The 24,528-nt window shown below is 34.7% G+C and overlaps 1 protein-coding gene across 15 annotated transcripts in view; it reads right to left on the bottom strand.

Moving 5' to 3' along the window:
* LOC105234191 (proton channel OtopLc) overlaps positions 1 to 24,528 on the bottom strand; it is a 121,647-nt gene that overhangs the window by 33,301 nt on the left and 63,818 nt on the right. For 10 of the 15 annotated variants that reach the window (XM_049456528.1, XM_049456535.1, XM_049456532.1 and 7 more), the window contains one exon: positions 23,635 to 23,768. In XM_049456528.1, the coding sequence (XP_049312485.1) occupies positions 23,635 to 23,768 (134 nt within the window). Of the gene's footprint in view, positions 1 to 342; positions 1,001 to 8,678; positions 9,585 to 22,629; positions 22,681 to 23,634; positions 23,769 to 24,528 lie in introns of those variants that run through there. The other 5 variants (XM_049456534.1, XM_049456538.1, XM_049456541.1 and 2 more) reach the window with 5 other exon arrangements.

Below are 24,528 nucleotides of genomic sequence, written 5' to 3'. Positions count from 1 at the left end.
TTTTGGACTTATTCACTATATTAAATCCTTAGAATGGTTGCCAAATGGCCAATCAATCTTTAAAAGCATATGTTCTCGAATAAAACCATAATTTTTTCTCAAGCTTTGCCAAAACCGTTTCTTGACAATAACTATTAAAGTGAACTATGTTTCACATATTTCGATTTTTTTCATTGTACATTTTGAACACCCCAAATCCTTTTTGGAATACTGGCTTTCACAAAATAACTTCTCAAGGTATTGGAAAAAGTAACTTAAGCTTTTTTTTCTTTTTAAATACTTTCTTTTACCTGACTTAAACACACAATTTGATGGAAAAAGTAATAAAATTTCGATATTAACCTTTGCAATGGCTGCGGCATAACGTTCTTTAATTCCATTTCCTTGTTGGCTGCATTATTCTTCTCGGCGCTGTCATTGCTGCCGGTTGTGTGCGAGCGTGACACCGGAAGTGTGGCCATATTATCGCCGCTCTCCACATCCACAGTAGCGACTTTGACTTCGCCGCCACCCATTTCTAACAAGTTGCACTACTACACACACACAACCAGTAACGGAAGTTGTAAAGCACTATTTGAACTGTTGTTATTGTTGTGCTTTCTGCTGTTTTTCTTTCAAATTTCTGTATTAATATTTAAAAACACTTAAGGGTCGTTTTGAGCACTTTAATTTGACACTGATTTACATTTTCAATTGGTTGAAGTGGTTTTTAATCAAAAATTTTTTTTAGAAATTTTTAATTTGACACAAAATTATTTTTATAATTTTATTAATTATATTTTAACTAAATTGGCAACAATTTAGCTTGAGTTTTTTGAAATTTTTCTTATTGTTTCCACAATTGGACGCAAGCGATTTTCGTTGTCACTGTCACATTAAAACTGTGAGCGGAAATGATAGAGGTACAAAATCTGCTTCTACACACAGAAGCGCTGTAGAAACGCTGCAGAAGTTTGTGCGGAAACTGCGCTTCAAATGCGTGTGTTCTTCGGCTTCGGAGATCGGGTTTGTGGAACGTAATTTAAGCATATGCCAAGAGAGAAAACTTTCAAACTCTCGGTAAATAGGAGCATTAATATAGTAAGTCTACTCTCCTGTGAGAAAATTTTAGCCCCAAAAGCTTTCGTCTTCTACAGCACTATGCTTTCCCCTCTGACTTTTCCCCTCGTCGCGCACTCTCCTACTCTACTACACACCTGACATGCCGTAAAGCCTTTGTGTACTATCCCAACAAACGCGTTTACGGCTTCGCGGCTTGAAAATCATATTCTTCTGTGTATTCTTCATTACTTTGCTTTACTAAAGTGTTTTCACACGTCGTGCTATGTGTGTATGTGTGTGTTGTTGCCTATTGCTGTAGCAGTAGCGTCCTTTGTATGCTTTTGCCTCGCTTTCATGCGAAAGTGTGCCAGACTTTTATGCTATTTGCATATTTTCATGTTGGTATACTCTCGGGTGTTGCTCCCCAGCCTAAACAACGTACGCAAACCCATCTATACTCACAACTGTGTGTATGTGTGTGTATACAAAGGCTCCTTGTGCGCTCCGCCGCTGCCTTGTTGGGGCTTTTGCGCATAGTATGTATTGTTGTTTTTATTACACTTTTTCCTGTATCTTACTATCTTGTGTCGTGTATACAATGCTCTTTATCATTTCTATTCAAATTGTGTACAAAATTTCATTTGCATGGCAAATGGGTTAAATCGGTAAATAAATTTTAAGTACCGCGGTTGAATGTAATGTTTATATAATTATTGTGGTTGTGGTTGTAGGTAATGGACGGATGAGTTGGAATATTTATTTTCGATTAGATTCCTTAAAAGTTTTTAATATTCTAGAATTAAACCTTGATTTTTTTTTTTTTTCAATTGAAAATGTCTGGAGTTTTTTGAAAATTTAGTTGGAAGTCAGGCAACTCAGATATTTTTTTATTGTCTACAAAAGACGGTAGTCATTAAGAATAGTCCTTTCAATGTTGATCAGGAACTGGGATTGAACTAAAATCCTGGTATGCTATCTAAAATATTATCCGAAGCTTTCTTATGATCGAACTCTAGAAGCATTGTTATTGATATGTCACTGTAAACACGTGGTAAACCATTATTTGCGAACCAGCAACAACGAACTATTCTCCCAGGATAAGTCCAATAAAACTTATTCTGCTATTTATCTGATGTTTAAGATAGATTTGGCAAATAATATATTTTTAATATTATTAATATTATACTGGTCACTGTCTGGTGGTGAGACACACCCGCAGAATAGGGGTGAGGTATCGAGAATACTGCAGGAAATGTCTAAAGCAAGGCAGCAGGAAAACAATGGAGCATCTCTTGTGCACTTGTCCCGCATTGGCAAGAGTACGCTGTGAGCATCTGGGGTCCTCATGGTATGATACACTGGAGGAGGTACCCATAGTGAGGTCACAGAGTCTATTAAAATTCGCGTCAAGCGCAATCTAAAGGATGACTACCGCTTATGGATCTAGGAACTGAACTCCATCTGGTATCGCAAAGGTCTTGTCTTACCACACTAACCTAACCTAATATTAATCCTTTACGGCGCGTATTAATATTGAACTATGTCTGAGGATCAAGATATTGCAGAAAACTTTTCTAGGCAATTGATATAATACAATAATAGTCCACATTGAAGAATTGAGAAACATTGTACAAGAAAATCTTCGTGTTATCTTTGGAGATATGGTAGAGACTTTCCATATTTCTTATATATCATTTTAGTGCTTTACGAGCATGTTTGGTACTTTATGCCTCGTCTTTAGATTCATACCTAAAGAGATCAGTATTAAAAAAAATCTTCGAGTCTTACTGCCAAAGCAGATAATTCTTCGTTTTTCTCTTCGGCTTTGGTTCAATGTAACTTTGCTTGTTCCCAAAGCTTCAAATATCCACTCCGGCGAATATGAATAGAAATAATTTAAAACCTTCTGAAGTGAGAAAATCCAATATGTATTCGAGAGCTTTGTAAGACCTGTCGATTAACCAACAGTAGTTCTCGAGATATTGACAAACGGAGGCTTTGTAATCAGAGCTTCAGTGATAATTTTCATTACTTGTAGCCAATATTTTAATTTTCGGAAGTTTTCTTTATTTCCACATAAGGAATTATTTAGATTGCTTATGTTGACATTCTGGAAGCACGATTATTTTATAATACAAAAACTTAAATTTCTGTCTGGTCCGATTTTTAAGAATTTGGTATCGTAGTAAATTTGGCTAAACTTCCTTTTTTTCTGGCATTTATTTATATAATGTCTGTATAAAAGTTTTGGGAAAAAAATTAAACGAAATAAATCTACTTTGTACACTTTCTGTTTTGTATGTACCAATAATGTGCACTCCTAACTGCTCCTGCTCTGGCACTCGACATATTTCTGTTGTGCGAGTAAAGCATAAATACAAATACAAACGAATGAAGTAAATGCTTGTAGGGTGTGGTTGGAAATTTATTTGTTAACTTTTTGACAATAATAATCAGAGGATTACAGTTTTGCCAAGGAAGCACCATTACACACCAACAAGCAATATATATTTATGTACATACATACGTATACAAGTATGTAAATATGTATCGTTTCTGTACAATTTTCACAATGGGGAAGTTTGTGCGAATTGTACAATTTACTAGCATGAATGGAAGTCTGTGGAGACAATTACCATTTATTAAAAATTCATGAGTTTATCTTAAACAATACCATTAAATCGGAACCTTGCAAATCGAAATAATCTAATATTAAAATTTGAAGTTGGTATTAGATTCAAGAGATTCATTTCCCATCATGTGTTGATGACCAGAATTTTTCTATTTGAGGAATATAATGTTATAATTTTAATTCAAAGAGATGGTATGACTTCTTACCCAGATCTTCAGATTTTTTTTAGTGGACTAGCTTAAGAAAAACTTGTGCCGAAATCAAAATTCAGAAGAAGGAATTAATTTTGTTGTGAACACTTAAGGGTGTCATTTGATAAGTGTATTGATATTCTTTCGGAGAGATTTAGTAAGCAGTAAAAACGTAATTTATCCGTTTTTAATATATTGAAATTTGTTTTCGAATTCGAAATTGAGGATATATGATCTATTAAGTTTTTTTTGCAGAGAGTTTTTGTCAGATGTAAAGAAATAGTTTATCTGTTTTTCGAATATCGAAAAGTTTTACTTCGAATTTCGAAATTGAGCTTAAATGGTCTACTAAAAATCTGTTTTGTAGAGAGATCTAGTCAGAAGTAAAAAAAATCGTTTCTCTGTTTTTCGAATATCGAAAATTTATAATTTATAATTTTTTATGGATTTAGTTGGTTGTAAAAACGTATTCCGTTTTTCGAATATCGAAAATTTTTACTTCGAATTTCGAAACTTAACTTAAATGATCTACTGAGAACTGTTTTTGCAGATAGATTTAGTCAGAAGGAAGAAGTATAGTTTGTCCGTTTTCCGAATATCGAAAATTTAACATACTAAATATAGTTTTGTATACACAAACATATGTAATTTTGTAATATTCTCATATACATATCTAGTGAGAAGTAAAAAATATAGTTTCTCCGTTTTTCGAATATCACAAGTTTTGACTGTGAATTTCGAAAAATTAGCATACTAAATATATTTTTTTTATCGTTTTAATAAGCAGTAAAAAGTAAGTCATCCGTTTTTCGAATATCGAAAAATTTTATTTCGAATTTCGAAATTGAGCTTATATGATATACTAAACATTTTTTTGTTACAGAGAGATTTAGTCAGAAGACAAAAAATAGTTTCACTGCTTTTCGAATATCGAAAATTTTGAATTCGAATTTCGAAAATTTACATTCTAAAAAAACTTTTTTTTAAGATATTTAGTATACGTAGGTAAGAATGAGAATAATCAGAATTTTGATGTTAGCCACCAAAATCTGCTTATTAAAACTCGAACTTCTAAAACCGAAAGTTGAAATATCTTCTTCGAATTTCGAAATTGAAAAAAATTAAAAAAATATATTTGTTATATTAACTTAGTTTTTGATATTCTATTCTCTATTTATAAACAAAAAAGTTCTTCAATTTATAACAATTATTTCTACATCAATTTTTGGCAAGACATAAAAACCTACAACAATAAATTAATCGCTAATTGTTTGACATACATCCATTGGATCAACCCACAGCCGCAACACAACTAACATAAGACCCTCATTAGCACCATAAAAGCACATGAGACACAGCCAAAGTCATCAACAATGTGACCACCAAAGGCAAAGACAACAACAGTGAGTGTGGCAGCCACTGACAAAAAGCTGGACAGCTGGCTAAGAGCAAACGTAAACAGAACTATAAAAACTTGAGATTTCAATTAATGCTAAAATCTCAAACAAAGAAATAAAAGAAACGCATAAAACCAAATAGCATAGCGGCGCGAATTTCGAGCGGGTACGGAGCGGTCGGCTGAGCGTGCGCAAACAATGGGCAAGCGCGGCAGCATAAAGTTGAATTAAACGAATTATAGTAGCTATTGAGTTTACGCGCATTCACGAGTGCTACGCGTATTGCGGTCGTCGTACGAAGGGGTGTATGTATGGAAAAGTGAATTTGGGGGAGAAAAAGTGGGAGAGGGGTGGTGAAAAAGGCGCGTATAATGAAGTTAGAAGTACCACACAGCAACACATACACACACAAAAGCAACAAAACAAAGTAGTTGCAAAACAAAAACAACACAGCAGCATAGTGTACAATGGCAGCAAGATACAAGGGGGCTGGTTGTTGTCACACCCTCGCGCAGCGCAGCTTCTTCGCAGTTGTTGAGGCGAGTGCACGCAAAGCACTCGGCATTAGAAAGCGCCCCATGTGCGTATATGCACACAATTATATGTGTGTGTGTGTGTGCGCGAAAATATGTTTGACAATAAAAACTACAAAAACATGTGTGCTGCAACAACAACAGGCAACTACCTGCACAGCCATTAGGACAAAACAGCAGCAAGCATCGAATGAAAGCCGTGTTGGATGCCCCAGTAACAACAAAAAGTTAACATAAATACAGCACACATATGCATACAAACATATCTGTATGTATGTATGTGTGCGGCAGACAACCCGGGCCGACCTACTGACCTCCCTGAAGCAAAGGCAAATATAATAATACTTCTTTTTTGTTTTGCTTGACACTATTATACACGTTTACTCTTGTTTTTGTTGTTGCTAATGAGATAATGCGCACATTTGGCAACTCTGCTGCGCGCAACACCCTCACCAACGCGCCAACAAGCCACCAACTGCTCCGAACAGATGGTAAGATGCTTGGCTGTAGGCACGAAAAGGCACCTACAGCACAGTTTACATCGATAGGTGTGTGTGTGTGTGTGGCGTTCGGCTCCAGCGCGTACACAGCTAGGCGACTGCGTTGCTACGAGTTGTAGCGAACTCCGACAAGCTCTCTACAAACCTTCTCGTGTTAACTTTCGTCCGCTTTCGGTAGGTGCTTGGCAGCTGCTCGCTGCCGTGCTCGCATTTGGTTCGTTCCTTAGGCTCCCCAATGCGCTCACAACTCTCGAAAGTATGCTCGGTGGCGGCAACCTCGTTATGCCGAACCCACCAAGTAACTTTGTAATAAAAATGAAATTGAGCCACTCAAAAAATGTGCAAATAACAACGCCTAAAGCTCAGTCATGGTAATCGCCTAAAAGTATGTAACCTAAAGCAGCTTAAAAAGCTGATTAAAATACTCTGCTGCTCGAACAGTAAAATATTGATGCTGCCATTTGCCATTGAGCAGGCAGTTTTGCTTAGAATACTTAAACTCGAGCGTAAGGCAGGTGCTTGTTCGTGTGTGTCGCTATGTTGTAGTTTGTTTTTGTGATTTTTTGTTTTTTTTTTTGCTTCTTTAACTTTCATTTTGTCTTATTTTTGCTGCTTTGTGCCGAATAGCGTTTGGGGAGTGCTCGTCTCCAAAGATTTTAGCATCTTCAGGAGAGTTTATGTTTCATTTGAGCGCACATCAAGTTATGTATTCATAGCTTTATAGCTGTTTATGTATGTGTGTGTGTTGGTGGGTGAGTGTGTTCACTGTTGTGTGAATGGCAGCTATTTGTGTATATATCAGGGCAGCAGGTCTCAAGTGTATATTCGCAAGTAATTAGCAGCTTGAATGGATATAGTTTTTTTTGTGATAAAATGTTATATTTTTGTAGGAAATATTAGTTTTTAGTTTAAGAAATTTAATATTTTGAAGAAAAGCTTTTACTAAAAAGTGATTTTGTACGAAAATATATCTCTTAGTGGCATATTAATAATTTTCACCAAATCTTATTCATTATCAGCGTAAAAAGTAAACAAGAATAGCACTGAAGCGCAGTTTTTTCGCACAAAGGCCTGTTGGTTGTTTTATTTTTATAAATTTTCACTTTGTATATTGCAAAAAAAATTACAATTAGTATTTTTTAGTTCTTTTTTAGATTTTAATGTTTTTTTTTTTTGCTAATTTTTAATTTTTCATATTTTGTTCCCGAAAGTAAGCGTTCCTTTTAAATTAACATTTTGGAATTTTTTTTTTATAAAAAAAATATTTTTCACTTTTGTTTTGCAAAAAAATGTATTTTAATTCAAAGTTAGCATTTTTAAGTATTTTTTGATACTTTTTTGAAATTTGCTGTAAAAAAAAATTTTTTGACTTTTTGCTTTGCAAAGAAATATAACTAAATTCAAAGTAAGTATTATTAGTACTTTTAAAGCTTAAAAAAAAAATGTTTCCCGAAGATAAAATTTAAAAATATTTTGCTGAGTTTCTTTTCTGTGTAATTTGCAAAAGAATTATTTAAATTAAAAATTAGTATCTTTTGTTTATTTTAAAGATTTAAAAAAAAAATAAATGCATTCCCTTTGATTTTGCATATTTTTAATATTCATTTTACAAAAAAAAAAAATTTCTCAGTGCATTTTACAGAAAAATGTGTCTAAATTAAAAATTATTATATTTTTAATACTTTTTCAATTTTAAAAAATTTTCTCTTACAAAAAATTTTTTCACTGTGTATTTTCCAAAAAGGTATATAAATTCAAAATTTGTATTTCCTAATTTTTTTTATAATATTAAAATTGTTTTTAATCACGAAATCAAGATATGTCCGCTTTGATTTGTATTTTTTTAAATTTTCTTTTACAAAATAATATTTTTCTCAGTGTATTTTACGAATAATATAACAAAATTCAGTATTAGCATATTTTTGATACTTTTTAAGTTTAAAAAAAATTTTGCTCACAAAAAAATGTTTCATTGTATATTTTTCAAAAAAATTTATTAACTCAAAATTACTACTTTCTATTTTTTTTTAAATTTTGAAAAGTTTTTTTATTACGAAATCAAGATATATTCCCCTTAAATTCATATTTTTTAATTTTTTCTTTTAAAAGAAAACTATTTTTCACTGTGTATTTTGCAAAAAATGTATCTGAACGCCTTGCGAATTGCGCACAAAAACTTTTCCTTCACTTTATTCTATTAAAACTTCATAATTTTCACGCTTATTCACTCGCAATCAACAAAAAATGCAGCAGAAAAGTAATTTCACTACACATTTTACAACGAAATCGCATTTTTCACACAAGAAATGCTCCAAACATTGTAGTTTGCATTTTCACTTGTGAAAATTTTCTCAATTTCTTTTTTTTTTTTGCTCAACACATACTTTCACAATCCGTAAATGGCAATCACATTCGTCTGCGACGATATCCTATCCAACTACAACTGATTGCGAGCACGGCCAATGGATGCCAACTCGGCTGCCTGCCAAAGATGTTGATGTCTTCGTTAATGCTGTGAAAGCATACAATAAAGTCGGACTCACAATCATGTTGCATGTATGTTGGCATGTGTGTATGTGTGTTCGGCATCTAACACAGCATCAATTATGTGCCGCAGCAACTGACTGAGCAATAAATGCCACAATCAGTGACAGCGTTCAACGCTCTTACTACGCGTTCGTGCTGTCAATGCACGTGTATGTCTGTTAGTGCTGCTGCTGTGTGTGTGTGTGTTGGTGCGGGTGTATGCGTGAGTGGCCATTGACTGGTCCAGCCAGGTTGCGCTCTGACACGCTTCGGCGCACTGTGCATGATTTTTGCTTTGACTCGGAAAAGTGTGGATGGCATTCTAATAGACCCACAGTTTACACATTTTCCTTGCTCTACACTTTCCACACTCTGTATACTCGGGACAAGTTTGTTTTGCTCGCTCGGAAAATATTTCCCAACATTCCCAACTTACTTCGCTGGCATACGGTTGTCCTTGTTCCTTGCCGTTGTGCTTTCGTTGAGGGGAAATTCGCTTTGTTTTTGTTTTGTTCATTGTTAAATTGTCTTCGACTTTTGTTTCGTTTGTTTTGTTTCTTCTTTTCTTTGTGCGAGTACCTACTTTTTATTGCGTTGCTTTTGTTATTGTTGATTTTATGTTGCACTGGAAAGTAGGACATTATTCCTTGTACTGTGTGTATTCCAATAATCTGTGCTGCTTATGTTGCCTTCGTGTTTATTGTTTTCGGAATTTTTGTTGTGTCTTACATTTGGTTCTAGGTATATTTGAATTTCTAATAGCAAATAATGTAGAGCGGCTTGCTTTCTGATTAGAACGGTATTGCGTTAGTAGTTTCCTTTTTGTTCGTTCAGTTTTATTTTTGCTCCAAAATGTAGGCAACGTTTTTTAACATTAATTTGTATAGGGTCACTACGGACGTCATTTACAGTTCAATTGTAGAACAGGCCAATTAGTTATTGAGATGATAACTCAAGCTGTTTGAGTTTACTAATCATTTATATTTGCTGAATTCTCAAAGGTGTTACACCCTCTTGTGAAGTTCAAAAAATGAATTTGGTTTGGTTTTGCATATTTCGAATGCACAAATATTAGAGCATATTTACCGAAAGTTTTGAAAATGTTGCGGGAAATTGTTTCGAAGCTGTGAGCATATTTGTTAGATATTTTTTTTATTTGGTGTAATCAGCTCCCAAAGCTTTAAACATGTTATTTTCGAGACTCTTTTCTCAGAGTTTGTGAAGAGAACTCCTCTAAAATCGCTGGATTAGTCGACTTAAAATTTTCACATGACCTCCTGAGATACATTTATCAGACGATGATCCGAGAAATCCAATTTCTGCTCTAAATTCTTCGCAAACAAAGACTTTTGTTTTGGAAAACCGTCATAATTTCGAAAACCAAACTGTCTTGATGAGCAAAAGATTGATCTATTGTAATAAGAATTTTTCTTGGTTTATGGATTCTAGAGAATTTTCAACAGGAAGGTAGCTTTCTCACCACCAGATGCCTTTTTTCGAAAGACCTCTTGGAGATCGGCAATGGTATCAATAAAGTTCAAAACTTTTCAGAAAATTGCGGAAGAATTGCCATGTATCGAATATAGCTTTATAAAATAAGTTCTGAAATCGACTATTTAATCGACGAAGTGAGGACCTGCTACCCCTACTTTCTCTGACAGGAGTTAATACTGAAGAATTGAGAAAGAGTCCGAAATTGTTTTTTAAAAATTTAGCTAATTGAGCAATTAGAGAATATTCCGAACTGGATCTCTCAAAGAAATTGGCTTAGGACAACTGAAGATACCAGGAAATATATTATATCTGACTGACATATCTCGTAGTAAGGTTAGGATGATTGATGAAGAAAGCACGTAACCGAAACTTTAACCAAAAAGTATGGTACGAAAGCTATCGAAGAATATTCAATATACCCTCAAAGTAAAGTATCAGAATTTTGTGACTTTTTTTCGAAAAGATTTCTTTACCTATGATATCTCAGTTCCACATTTTCCAACATTGAGAAAATAAATTTCTTTCTATATTTTCAAACTCTACTTAAATCTTTCTCAAAACTCCTCTATTTTTAAAGACCCTATCATAATGCATAACATCTTGGGCCTCTCTGTTGTAACCACATTCTTATGTAAGCAGCTGAAAATGCACATAAATTAAAGTTTCGCAAGACTTAAGAAAAACTTTAGTGCAGCCTGCTATGCGGAAAAGGAAACTAGTCGCATCAAAGTAATCAAATGTGGCTATGCTCCTGAGAGTTGCGGTCATAAAGCGGAATTTAATATGCTGCACATGATTATGCTTCACTAGCTACATTCATATATATCCTATATATATATATTCCTATTCACATAAAGACATACATATAAACACATTTCAAGAAAATACTTTAGCAAACTAAACGCCTATGCAGAGAGTTAACTCTGGAGAGCATGTAGTGAACATTATATGAAGAGTGCGGCGAATTCGCTCTTCAACATACCAAGAGAGGTGCATACTCTGTAGGAAAACATAATTTAGTGTATGACATTTTTTTAACATAATATTTTATTAGCGAATTTGAACAAGTCTGTTATCGATTTAAGTTTCTTCATGGAAGAAACAGTTCTCATTAAAATATTTTTATTATTTTCAAAGTTTTTACTAAGAACATCTACAGGCCGTTGTGCTGATATTCGTAAGGCCACGCTATTAGGTAGCTAAAGACGCCATTCGTTATGATGCTCAGAACTCCTAGATAAGAATCAAAAAGAACGTCGCATATTAATAAAAATTCTTGGGCCTGCAACATATGTAGTGCGGACGCTAATATACGTTTACACGACGGCCAATTTGCCTCATTCTTATAAGGTATGGTCAGCGAGATGCTTTTATCGTAGTTTGGCGAAAGCTAGACAGTGGAGAAGTATTAAATGGTTTCCACCTCATATTCTGCCATGCAACTTTACAAAATCTGTAATCTCACCCCATGAGTGACAATTGGACAGTGTCCAGTTAGAACTAAAATCATTGTGGGGAGATAAACCTTGCCAGAAACAAGTAATTCAATGGAAACTTCTGAGTCCACAAGTTTCGTAAACGCCCATGTGCCGTTTGCTTACCAAAGTTTGCTAAGCTCGAGTGAGATCCATAGATCCAACGCTAGAACGCAAAAGAACCGGTTAATACGGTTCGTTCCCACCCTGATAGAATATGGGGAATGGTGCCTTTTTTGCAAGCGAAATTGACTCTGCTGTTTCCAGCGACTCCACTGTGGCCACGCAACCGAACAAGTGTAATATGAAAATAGTAATGCATGTATAGCGACTTACAATATGAAAATATTGTTGTCCATTGTCAGCGAGCTCAAGGCCTGTATAGCGGCTGTAATATAAGAGTGAATGCACACCTTCTTTAAAGCAAGTAAACTTTGGATAAATACATCTGGCATTACCTTAATGGCTGTTGTTTCTACTTAAAAGATACTACACTCGTCTGACAGTCTGAAGCCATAACTGAGAGCTCCCGACAGAAGACGCCCACGTCCGCATAAACTTGAATCCATCTTTGAAAAAGCTCAGTGTGCCTCTTCCTCCGCGTCTCGGAATCCACCCAAATCTCCCTCAGAGGTTTTTGCGGAGAGAGAATGTCACCAGAAGCGGATCTTCGACGCAGTGGTCCAAGTTATCAAGCGTGCAGTCGAGTGCAAGAGGGTTTCGGAATGTCCTTCTTTCAAACCGTTAATGTATCCTGTTTCCTTAAGTATAATAGCGACCTTCGCAACCATGCACCTGCCGGCTTTGTTCGCGAATGCCAATTACCAGTTGAAAAGGTTCTAGCTGTTTGGCGAGACTTTTCTGACCGCTTTCTGCCAGACCAATGCACCATCATTATTAGATGAAATTATCTAAGCCTCGAAGGATATATTTCTTCTTGTCTCTATTCACAACCATACCCATTCGCTTCGGTTCTTTATCCAGTCTGGAGAAATCAGAACTAGCGGCGCGGTTGTTTAGGCCAATGATATCAACATCGTCGGCATACATCAGCAGTTGAAGACTCTTATAGAAGAATGTACCTTCTGTATTCAAACCCGTAGCTGGAGTAATTTTCTTCAGAAGTAGATTGAAGAAGTTGCTTGATAGGCCCTCGTTTGGTATCGAATGGCTCAGAGAGGTGCTTGCCGATCTTGACAGAGCTTTTATTGTTGCAACGTAAGTTTACACAGCCGGGATACCAAATTCAGACATAGCGGCATAAAAGCATCTTTGCTCACTTCTCGATCTTGCTTCTCACTGGTCTTTCCAAGATTATGCTCAAGGTGAATACTTGGTCAGTTGTTGATTTCCAGCCCTGAAGCCACACTGATAAGGTTCAGTCAGTTTGTTGACGGTGGACTTTAATCTTTCACGCAAATTGTGGAGTTTCCCTTTTTGTGGATTAGGACCTAAATTCCAATCGTTGGGCATGCTTTCGTTCGATAATATTCTACAAACAAGCTGGGCCGCCCTATTTAAATGGCTCAGCCAGAAATCTATCGACCTCCGCCGACTTGCTGTTATTCAGACGTTTTTCATTGAAAAATTAAAATTTTAGACTTTGAAAACATTATATTTTCCTGCAGGGCCATCATAACTAAGTGTGGTGAATTTCTGCAAGCAGGAAGTAGCATACATTACGGCGCTGAGAAATTCTGAAATAGCTTATTTTTTTTGTGTTCCTCTACTTTACGTCGTAAACATGTTTTATGCCGCTTTGCTTTTGATTCCTCAACACACACCTGCACAGTTCACAGGTACGCGCAGCGCATTTGTTTACGTCGTACATCCTTGCCGCTCTCCTTTTTCAAACGACTTGCTTTGGTAGAGAATTCGCTGTCACATATACAGGCCCATTTCCTTTATACTTATTTTCATATTTTCTTCGAGATACATACACTAATGCATAACTATTCACTTATTATGCGAATGTGTATGTATGTATTCGCTGCTTTGTTTGCGTCGTTTTTGCAACAGCCGCTTAAGTGGCCACTCTGTTTGCTCGCTGCTGCAACACAATGTCGCTTCCGTTTTCCCCTTGTTGTTGTTTTTATATATTACGTTTCAGTTTTTACGACGACAAAAATAGAAACAACAAGCAACAACATTATACAAGCAATCTGCATGCGACGCAAATAAATTGACCTAAGCATCTTTAGCGTGGCATGCCACGTAGCACTTGCGCGTAGCCGGTGTATGCATAAACACACATAAATGGAGCACAAGGCAGCCAACATGCGACCATGCCACACTTTGTGGGGTTCACAATAAAACATGTTGTTATTTTTGTTGTTGCTTACAACATTGTACTGTCTGTAGCACCTTGTTGCGTCGTAGTAACGGCGTAGCACGCTGATGGACTCCACTCACCTTGCTCAGTGGCCGCGCTTAGCGCTACACCAGCTCATCGCATGTACCATGCGGACATGTTGTTGTTATGCTGTTTATTTTTGATTTTGCTGACTACTTTGCATTTGCCTTTAGTAACTCCGTGGGTTTTAAGGGTGGATTTCCATTTAATGCTATCTATAACGCAATCGAAAAATTCAAGTTGTTGGATAAACAAACATGAAGCCGGCGCTCAGTAGCGTCAGCATCATCGCCGTGCTCATCATCATTATCATCATCATCAATATGCATACTGGCTTCACTCTGCCAGAACAGCAGCAGCATGTCGTAAATTTAACTACTGACAGTGAAAATGTTGCAAAAACAAATGTGTGTTGGTGTTTGTTGGTGTTCGTACTTGTGTTTTGGTGAATGTTTTGCCAGCAACGCACTCACCCTGTAGTTGTCTGTGGCTTGTTACAACTAACTTGCTGACTGAATTTTATTGAAACACAAATCCCTGCGAGTGCAGTTTATTACACTGAGCGTAATTTAAGGTGTAGGAAAAAGTTAGTTGCTGATATAGTCAAGATGATTGATCTGTATTTCTCTCTGATCTAATTTTTTTCTCAACCAAAAATAGTATCATCTACAGTGACCCTTCATTTGATAGGCTGTATATAAAGAACTTCTTAGCTACAATTTAAAATCATCGATGAAGATGGGAACTAATCCCGTTAAACTGACAGCTTATTAACACTTACACGGCCAATCTATGACTTTCAGAAAAAAAGTTTATCAGGCTCAGAAACACACGTTTTACTTGAAGCTAATGGTATAACTCAAATCATTGTGGACAGATAAAATTTGTTTGAAGAAAGTAATTCGATGGAATTTTCTAAGTCCAAAAAAATTTCGAAAACGCCCATGTACTGTTTGCTTACCAAAGTTTGCTAAGTTCGAGCGACAATAATAAATCCATAGCGTATACGCGTACGGTGAACGTGGTTCGTTCTCATCATTATGTAATTTAGGTTAGGATACCCTTTTTTGCAAGCGCATTGGCTTTACTTTTCTAACGACTTCACTGTGGCCGGGCACCCAGAAAAGTCTAATATGAAAATCGATTGATGGCCACTGTCAGGAATCTCAAGATATGTCTATCGACTTTGCTATTGGAGTTAATACACACCTCTTTAAAGCAAGTACATTGACATGTGGTTTTCAAGCAGAAATCAAACGCACATTAGTGTCATTTAATGTTATGATCAAGAACTTAGCTTTACTATAAAGATAAGAATTTGCCGATATATTTTTAAAAGATTTGGGGTAGTCACAGTACCAAAAAATCATTAATAATTTCTCTATAGCATTCCCCATTGACTGCAACATTAGCGGTGGTTTCATTTCAGAAATATGAACCAATGTCGGTGGTCAGCTCGTTTTGGGCCCATTCTCCGAACTTACAGCACGCTTGATGGTCGTTCTGCTTCAATTTAGCATGAGTTCGACTTTTATAAGCCCACAAACCAAGATCCTTCCAAAAACTTCCATAAACACAAAGGCGAAGAAAACTACTACTTTTGGAGTGATCCTGAGTTTTCCGTGGATACTCGTAAAACCTAAAGCGACCATCTCTCTTGAAGACATAGCTCCGAACTACTAATTAATAATATTGACAATATAACTGCGTTTAATAAAAAGTTTAATACTTCCCAAAACATATGTCGGTTAGAACCCGTTTAGAACTTTAATATGGTATTTTGAAAAGTATATATTATCGAAATTTAAAAAAATTCTCCGATAAGAACCATAATATAAAGTAAATACAAATTTTAGACTTATTGGTATGTTATTTTATAGATAAAAGGAAGCCTATCTTATTATTGTAGCTAATGTTAGGCAAGACATATTTCTCATCATACATCGAAGCCTCATTTTTTGAATCAAATCATATTTAATCTTCAATCATTCAGATTTGGAAAAAAGCAGAATTTGACCTATTTTATTAGCACAACATAGATAAATCGAGATTCGTCATCGGGGATATTCTACTGATTTCTGTGAATTCTACGTGAAAAGTTAACAAACCCCAAACAATTTATCGTTTCTAGAATTCATTAATTTAAGAACTTATCGAAGGGAACGTGAGACGTGAGTTCTGAGGCAATTTAAATCGGTTTTATAGAAAATTTAATTTTCTATTTTAAACGTATTTTTCCAAAATACTTGTAGTTAAGGTATCAGTATTTATTGAACATATTTAGGTGATAAATTTATTTCAAATATGGACGTCTCAGAACTTACCATAAGTAATATACTTGTATTTCGCACCCTAGCCATTTAAACTTCCACTTAAAAATAGTAACTTCGCATGGTGATACAATGTTATGGCCTTAAAAAAGCTTAATTTTCTAACTAGATTATTTTTTATTTACAGTTACCAACTCTATAAAAAAACTAGGATATCTTATGACAAAATACCACTCAAATTCTAACTCCAAGTTATTCAGTATTTTATTAATACCGATGAGAGAATTTAGTACTTCATTTTCATTAGTGGTCCACAGTCAGTTAAAATTTAAATTTGTTGCCAGATGGAAACTCTGGATTTACGTACGGTACGCATATTGAGTATGCAGTGCTGTTCAAAGAAAAATTAACGCATTTTTTTTCTAAGTGTATGCTGTTAAATGGTTTGAGTGATTTGAGACAAGTGAGAGGGAGAATTCTGCCTGGGGAGCGTAGAGCTATTTTAAATTCACTTATTAATAGCAAACGAAGCTGGACAGGGTAATTAATAGAGCATTAGAACTCGAGTCTTAAGGGAGTAGAGTAAAATATATCCTTTTCAGACAAGGAGATTATAATGCTAGTATGAATTGACTATAGCAATCAATTTTGAAAAATTTATCAAGCAAAGCTTCCGGTTATCTTTAATAAATCTCCTACAAATTCATTTGAATTTTCGTGCAACAACAATGAAAAATATTAGAAAAAAAATTTCAAAAACTCCGATGCGAAACAAATTTAGCTAATTTATGGATTATTGTTTTGTTGTTGCATGCAACATTGCTGCTAATTTGCTGCAAGTCACGCACACGTATTATTTTTCTCCCGGAAATTTTATGGTTAGAGGAATTTTATGGACGTGGAATAAAAGAAATGTTCATTCATTGCCAAACATTCGTCGCTGCACTGCTTTGTGGGTTTGTTGCTGCAACCCCGTGCTGCATGTGCATTATCAGGGGTGTGTTTATGACACGCGCTTTCTTCTGCAACGGTGGTGATAGTAATTGCTGCACAAATGAATATATTACGCGCCAGTATGAGTGAATATGTCACACCGACGCCTGCGCCAAAGACCTAAGGGACTGCAGCAACACGCGGCAACTAGAAAGGATTCGGCAGCAAGCAAACGGAGAGTAAAGCGTGGCAAAGGGTGCGCTCAAAATGACTTTTGTTTTCGGCCGCTGCGTGTCTGAATGCGAAAAGGATGAGGTGAAATATTCTAATGTTGTTGCTGTCACAATGGCAATGTGGCAAGAACAATACGTGATAAGTCGCGCTTTGTTTCATCCTTTCTTTCAACGCGTGAGTGTGGGGGATCGCTCGAAAAAAGGTGTGTCCGTATTTAGCTATTTATCACAAGCAAGCAACCAACTGAATTAGTAAATAAATAGGATTTTTGTCGGCCGTAGTGGGCGTGGTCGCTATAATCTAATAATTTAGAATGGCACCTTCCGCATTTTGGTTTGGCAAACGGCAGCAAATTTTATGTTGAAATGAGCTGCACGTTTTGGCACTGAAAATTAAATATTTACGTTAGCTAACGGGCTGGAGTGCAGTTAGTCCACATGCACGTGCCACATTTGTTCCCTGCATGTGTCCCCATTTGTAGAAACATTCACATATTCACACATGTGTGTATGTATGTGTCACTTGGTTGTTGTTGCATACGCGCCACATCCTTTGGCATCTGCAAGCGGCAAGTCAATAACCTGGCACCTGGCCTAGTTTCAACGTTGATTTTTCTGCTTACGTATAACAGTAAGTACCTACTTCTATTTACAATCAGCAGCATCCGCTTTGATTTGGCAACAGAAAATAAATACAGACGGCGTAATAAGTATCATGCAGCTTCTTCAGCCTACTAAACAGTATAGAAGAATGTGGCAGAACTGCCTAAACTAGGAAATATCCTAGCATGTGAATTTCATGTATGTAGAGTAGAGAGAATAATATGCTGAGTTGCTCTCTTACATTCAAACTCCTTTCTCGAACTGTTGACAGTTATATCATCTGAAGAAAGCAATCACACAGAATCGGCCCACTTTACCCAATAGCAGAGAAATTGTGTTCCATAAGAACCTCCTCAGGCCTCACATATCAATTGTGACTCGCTAAAAGCTCCAGATACTTGTTTGAAACTTTCATATACATTCACCGTATAGTCCAGACCTGGCACTTAGTGATTACTATCTGTTTCTGTCCATGGCGAATAATATTGCTCATGAAAACTTCGACTCAAGATTAATTTCTATTTATTTGCCACTAACGGAATCTTCTATGATATCTAAATCGCATTATTCTAACTTCGCTTACATCCAATATGGATGGACATTGGATTTTTTTTCACAGAACTATGTAACGAGTGATCCCAGTAGGGGTAATTTTTTCAGTAGTCGTTTTTAGATAACGGAAGAAAGATTTACGCCTGAACAACTCTTACAAATCGTTCAACTTTATTACGAGAATTCACGTTCTGCGATCTCCGCTCAACTTATGGTCAAGATAATCGGCCTACTGAGCGTACTATTCGCAACACCATCACTCATCTTGAGACCCATCATTCATTATTGGATAATATTCGACCGAATAGACCACCTCCACCACGCAGTGAAAAAAGTATAGCAGCTGTAGCTGAGGGCGAATCCATGATCTTCGTGAAGAGTCGATAGAACGACTTGCCTCATTTAAGTCGAGATCTTACATTAAAATCATACAAAGTAAAGCTTGTGCGACATAGTCTCGCTCTATAGGCTCTTGACCAGTTCCAAGAAGATCCGAATTTTTCGAACTAAACATTGTCAGCGATGAGGCCGTTTTGGACTCAGCTTATGGACCATCTCAGACGTAGCCACGGTCAATATTTGAAAGAGATAATCTTCATAAAATTTGAAGTTTCTGTGTTTTTTTCTTTAAAAAAGTAGGGGACCTCGATATAGGTCACCCTATATATATAAAGTTATCTTTTTCTTATTGTTACCAAGAACATCTGAACGAAAGTGAAAGGGCTTAAAGGTGTAATAATTTATTATTTTTTTTTATAACACTGTAGAACTTCCCTTTTTTTAAATGAATACTTCCCCAGTCACTTGTCTATTTGTACACCATTTCCACGACCCCGAATATATAGTTTAATTGTATTTTTGTGTATCTTTTCCAAAGTGTGAATGTGCGGTGGCTCTGAGAGAGGAAGTTCATAAGAGAGAATGGTTACATATGCCTAAGTAGGAACCCGTACCTATTACAGACCATATGTAGTGACAGTGGTCGCTTTTGTAATTCATATAGCACAGTATGATATCATATATTAATTTTTACATTATATTTTTTGGGTTACTATTTACATTGTAACAAAACCTTCGCCAGTAGTAGTAACATCTTGAGCGTTCATTATGAGATCTAATTAAAGTTGTGAAATTCGAATTGTAGCTTAGAAAAATAGTTTTATGAAGATGATGGTGAAAAATAGTAGAATTAAAAAGTAGCAAACAGAAGAGTATTGATTGGAAATGGCTAAATTTCTCAAATGCCTCCTCATTTTTAGGGAAAATCGGCTATCAGGAAGATAATGATATCCATATAACTAATTTTGGATATGCTCATATATAATCTTTATCTATATCATCATCGTAGTTTCAACTGACAGTCACTAAGTTAATGAATAAAATCTATAAAGAATCCGACTAAATATACCATACATATTCCAATGTTTGTAAGTCATAATAAGTGGGTACTTATTATTGTAGGTAATTATATTTAAATACATTAATAATTCTGACGTCATCTTTCTCATTATTTCTGAATTTTATTAGCGAATTATTTTCTAACAAATTACACACTGTCCAAACGATACATCTGAATACCTAATTTAATGAGTTTTAAAGTATTTAATTGTGTTATGACACCATCATTTAAATATGGCTTATTAAAAGTCACTTAAGTAATTGCAAATGTTTTAGATATACTCGTACTCGTATGTAGATAGAACAATTTTTCTACATATTTAGAAAATTATTTGTAAAATGTTAAGAAATAACTATACCAGTGGGTAATACAAGTATTGAACCTGAAACATTTAGTAGATAGCAAACTTTGAATGTAGAAGTCTTCGGGAGATAATAAAGGAGTTTTTTTTGTAAAAAATCAATGAAAAGCATTAATATACTACTGTGATCAAAATCAGTAAGGTGAAATTGTCATTTAAAAGACCCAGGCATCTGGAAGACAGGTATATTTTTTTGAAGCTTGGTTGGACTCTATAACATTTGCCAAGCATTTGTTTGTCCACAGTTTTAATATCTCCGAGTTACATGCGTTTTTGTAAAGCAAAAGTGAATTTTTTGCTTCTTACAAAACATTTTGTGGTGATACAACCTTTTCAAAGCGGGCATACAACGCATTAAAGATGAACTGCACTCTGGACGACCATCAACCTCTGGTCGAGCATATGAATACGTCGATGGGCAATTGAAAACCTCACTGATAGTGTTGAAATATCATTTGGCTCAGCCTAAACCATTTTGAAGAATGTTTGATGTCTCAAATGCGTGCAAGTCTCGGTTTGGGGTCAAAATCTCATAATGCAGTATATCATACTGTCATAGGTTCCTCGCGACTTTTTTGCCAAAAACTGGACTCACATCGTTCCACATCATCTATTCGCCTGATTTGTCTCCGTGCGGACTCAATCTTTTTGAAACATTTGAGCAAATAGAATCAGAATCTTAGAAAGTTTTGAAGGTAAAAAAACAAAATTCCGACTGTTTCAAAGACTGGTAAAACGTTAGTAAAAGTGCGACTCGTATAACGAGGATTATTTTGAACGGAATGAAATTGATTTGAGAGAATAATGAACTAACATTTAATAAACAAATTCACTTTTTGTTCGTAGTGGAAGTACTATTTGTACAGATTTATCGGTAATTTTTATCAAGTTTGCCTTTCTACTTAGTAGAGTATTTAAAAAGACGATAGATGCATTTTCAAGACTTCGATAATATTTAACCAAAGTATTTGTAGAATATCAGTAGTAAGACTGATGCTTTCAAGTTATCAGCATATTTCGGTCAAAACTGCCTCACTCGTTGTTTTCTTCAGAAGCTCTTACTCGATATTTGATATACAAATTTATTGTGTTTGACTAATTTCTTAGTTTCAGACTATTCTTATAATGCCTGACGGTTTGGAATAACCTTGTTGTGAATCTTCCAGTAATTGACTACAGAGCTCAAGAACTTTACGAAAACTAGTCAGTAGTTATGTGGTTTCAAGTAAGACCAACTGATTGAACTATTTAATAATACATACATTGTTAAGCATATATTTCCAAAAGTCATCTATAGATCTACTAATAGATTTAAACAACAGTTTAAGGAAAAAATGTATCAATATAATTTTGTTAATAAAAGTTCCCAGAGACATCGTTTAGAAACATTTAGATATCAATCAGACAGTTAAGGGTCACACAGTTAAAAAGCCATAAACCTTGGATATATACTAGTAAATACGATGTTTCATGTTGCCAAATATTTTGTATAGAGAGATAATAGAATATATCCAAAAAGTTTTCTGATTTTAGAGAAATTTTTTTTAATAATTTTTTATTATCATAGATAAACATATTTCATATTAAATTCAAATAGGTTCTCAAAAATCTAGTACAACAATTTATCCTTAGGCTCTAAATAACCCAAACCAAAGTGCGTGGGTGCAATATTCCAACACAGTTACGTGCAAAAGTATTCGTACAAGTGACCTATATGTCTAAAATTTCATCTAAAAAGTTTAGTTTAACTAAAGTACAACAACAAAACGCATTTAAAAGTAACTAACAAATTCCATGCGAAAAACGGACTACACAAAACCCGTGCTCACATACAATTGTCTCATTTCCCAAACAAAAAAATAATTGCCCAAACCAAACGAACATATAGAAGTGCAATTTAAAGTTTTTTTAGTAAGTTTTTTTCGGTACAGCCAATTTTATTTAATGCTATACCAGAGAATTTCGGGTCTAATTAAATTTACGAATTTCACAAAAAACACACTACCTACACATATACATAAGCCAAGAGTAAATTGTATGTATAGTATATTACTATAATTAGCAAATTCATAAATCCAACAAAAACGCAATAAAGCAACGAAATGAAACTTGTTGTAGTAAAATGAAGAGTCGAACCTTTTCAATGATGTAATCGAAACGTGGTCCAGAGCGTTGCTGGAGTGGTTTCTGTGTGTGACGTGAGCAAATGGATTTTAGAGTTTCGGGTTGCAGAGATATTTTCAAGTTCGTTTTTCAACATTTTTTTTGTAAATTGTTATTTTTAATTGAACATAATTTTAATTTCACATTTTTATAAATTTTTTTTTCAAAAAATTTTGAATTTTTTTTTTAGTTTTAAAAAATATGTTTTTTTGTAAATTTATTTTTTTTTTAATTTTCCAAATTTTTTTTTTTTAATTTTTTTAATTTAATTTTTTTTCACAATTTTTTTTTTTTTAATTTTTAAGTTTTTTGTTTTTGTTTGAGGCGTACAAAAAGCGCACACATGGACGATAAAAGGAAAAAGAAAATAATATAAATATTTTATTATAAAAACAAATATCTGAAAGCGTAAATTTTTGGCAAAAATTTTTCGATAAGGTTTCCAATATTTTGGTTTCGTGTTAGTGGGGCAGCACATAAGGGTTAATATTTACATATGAGAATGGGGGTAAAAGCAGCGGTAATGGACAAAACTCAGCCAATTAAAATAAAAAAATGAAACTCAAAAAAATTATACTGTTTCAAAAACGTTTTCGTAATTTTTGTAGGAATTTAGCGCTGGGCTCATGACTTTCAAGCTTAAAACGCAAAAATTCTTTAAAAAATACATTTACTTATATTTATTTACAAGCGTAAATTCAAAAGCTTACAGAAACGGAGCACTCAAACACTTATGAATAACTTTATTTCTGAAATATTTTTTTTTTTAAATTTTTAAAATAATTTTTTAAAATTTTTCTTAAAAATATTTTTTTTTTAATTTGTTTCAATGATTCGGATTGTGGTTGGGTTGTGACAGCAAAGTGGAAATTTCTGTGCAAATGGGTACAACACAATAGAATTTCCAAAAATAAAAAACAAAAAAAATAAAATAATTTAAACACTTAACACTTACATAATCAAACTAAATGAACTTACTTGGCATTTTTTGGCCGACGCGCATCGATCGGAAAGTCATCGTCAAAATCCAAATTGAAGTCCTCGCCCAGATCGCGCGGCACTAGCGGCGTTCGCTGATGTGCTGGACTTGTGTGATAGCCATCGGCATGCAGCTGCAGTCGCGATCACAATATTATGCAAAGTAATTCCAATTTTTGTATTGTTGTTGTTGTGGCGCGTTTTATTTTTAATCATAAAGCATAATATAAATTTTGAAATAAAAATTTTAATATTTTCACGCGTCGTTTTAAATGTTTGGCCGTGATGCGTGTTTATTTGTTTTCATATAGCGTCGTCCGTCGTCGTTTTAGACGTCGGCAACATGTTAGAGACGGCGTCGTTGCGCAGCCATTTCACACGCGTTGAGTTGTTGTGGGTGTAATGAAAATGTGAGAAATTTACAAAATATTTATGTTAGTTTATTTCGGTTAGCATTTCAATTTTAGCGGGAAGTCTATAATTTTTATTTTCGTATTTTATTTTACAAAATTCATCTGAAAACATTTTTTTTATATTTAACGTTTATATATATGAAACAGTGCATAAAGCCGAGAGTTGAGAAAAATTTAAATTGGAATCGAAAGCATGCATTATGGTCACACGAGTAAAGGGTGTTCTAGTCAACAAATAAGAAACAAAAGTCATATTTTATTATGAAAAAACTATTTTGATGATTATAAATTTTTTAATAAATTAAAAAAAAACCTAAGGGTACTGAAATACCTTTACGCATTCTTCTTAACCTCACAACATTAACATATCATCCTATGAGGCCTCAATAAGAAATAGGTTAGGTTAGGTTAGTCTGGTAGGCTAATAAGCCACACATATACCAGTTTTGGTTCCTTTCCTTTCGATGTAGGTAGTTACAAA

This window comes from Bactrocera dorsalis, chromosome 4 (genome assembly GCF_023373825.1).
Source record: "Bactrocera dorsalis isolate Fly_Bdor chromosome 4, ASM2337382v1, whole genome shotgun sequence".
Lineage (NCBI taxonomy): Eukaryota > Metazoa > Arthropoda > Insecta > Diptera > Tephritidae > Bactrocera > Bactrocera dorsalis.
This window is presented reverse-complemented; position numbering and strand designations above follow the sequence as displayed.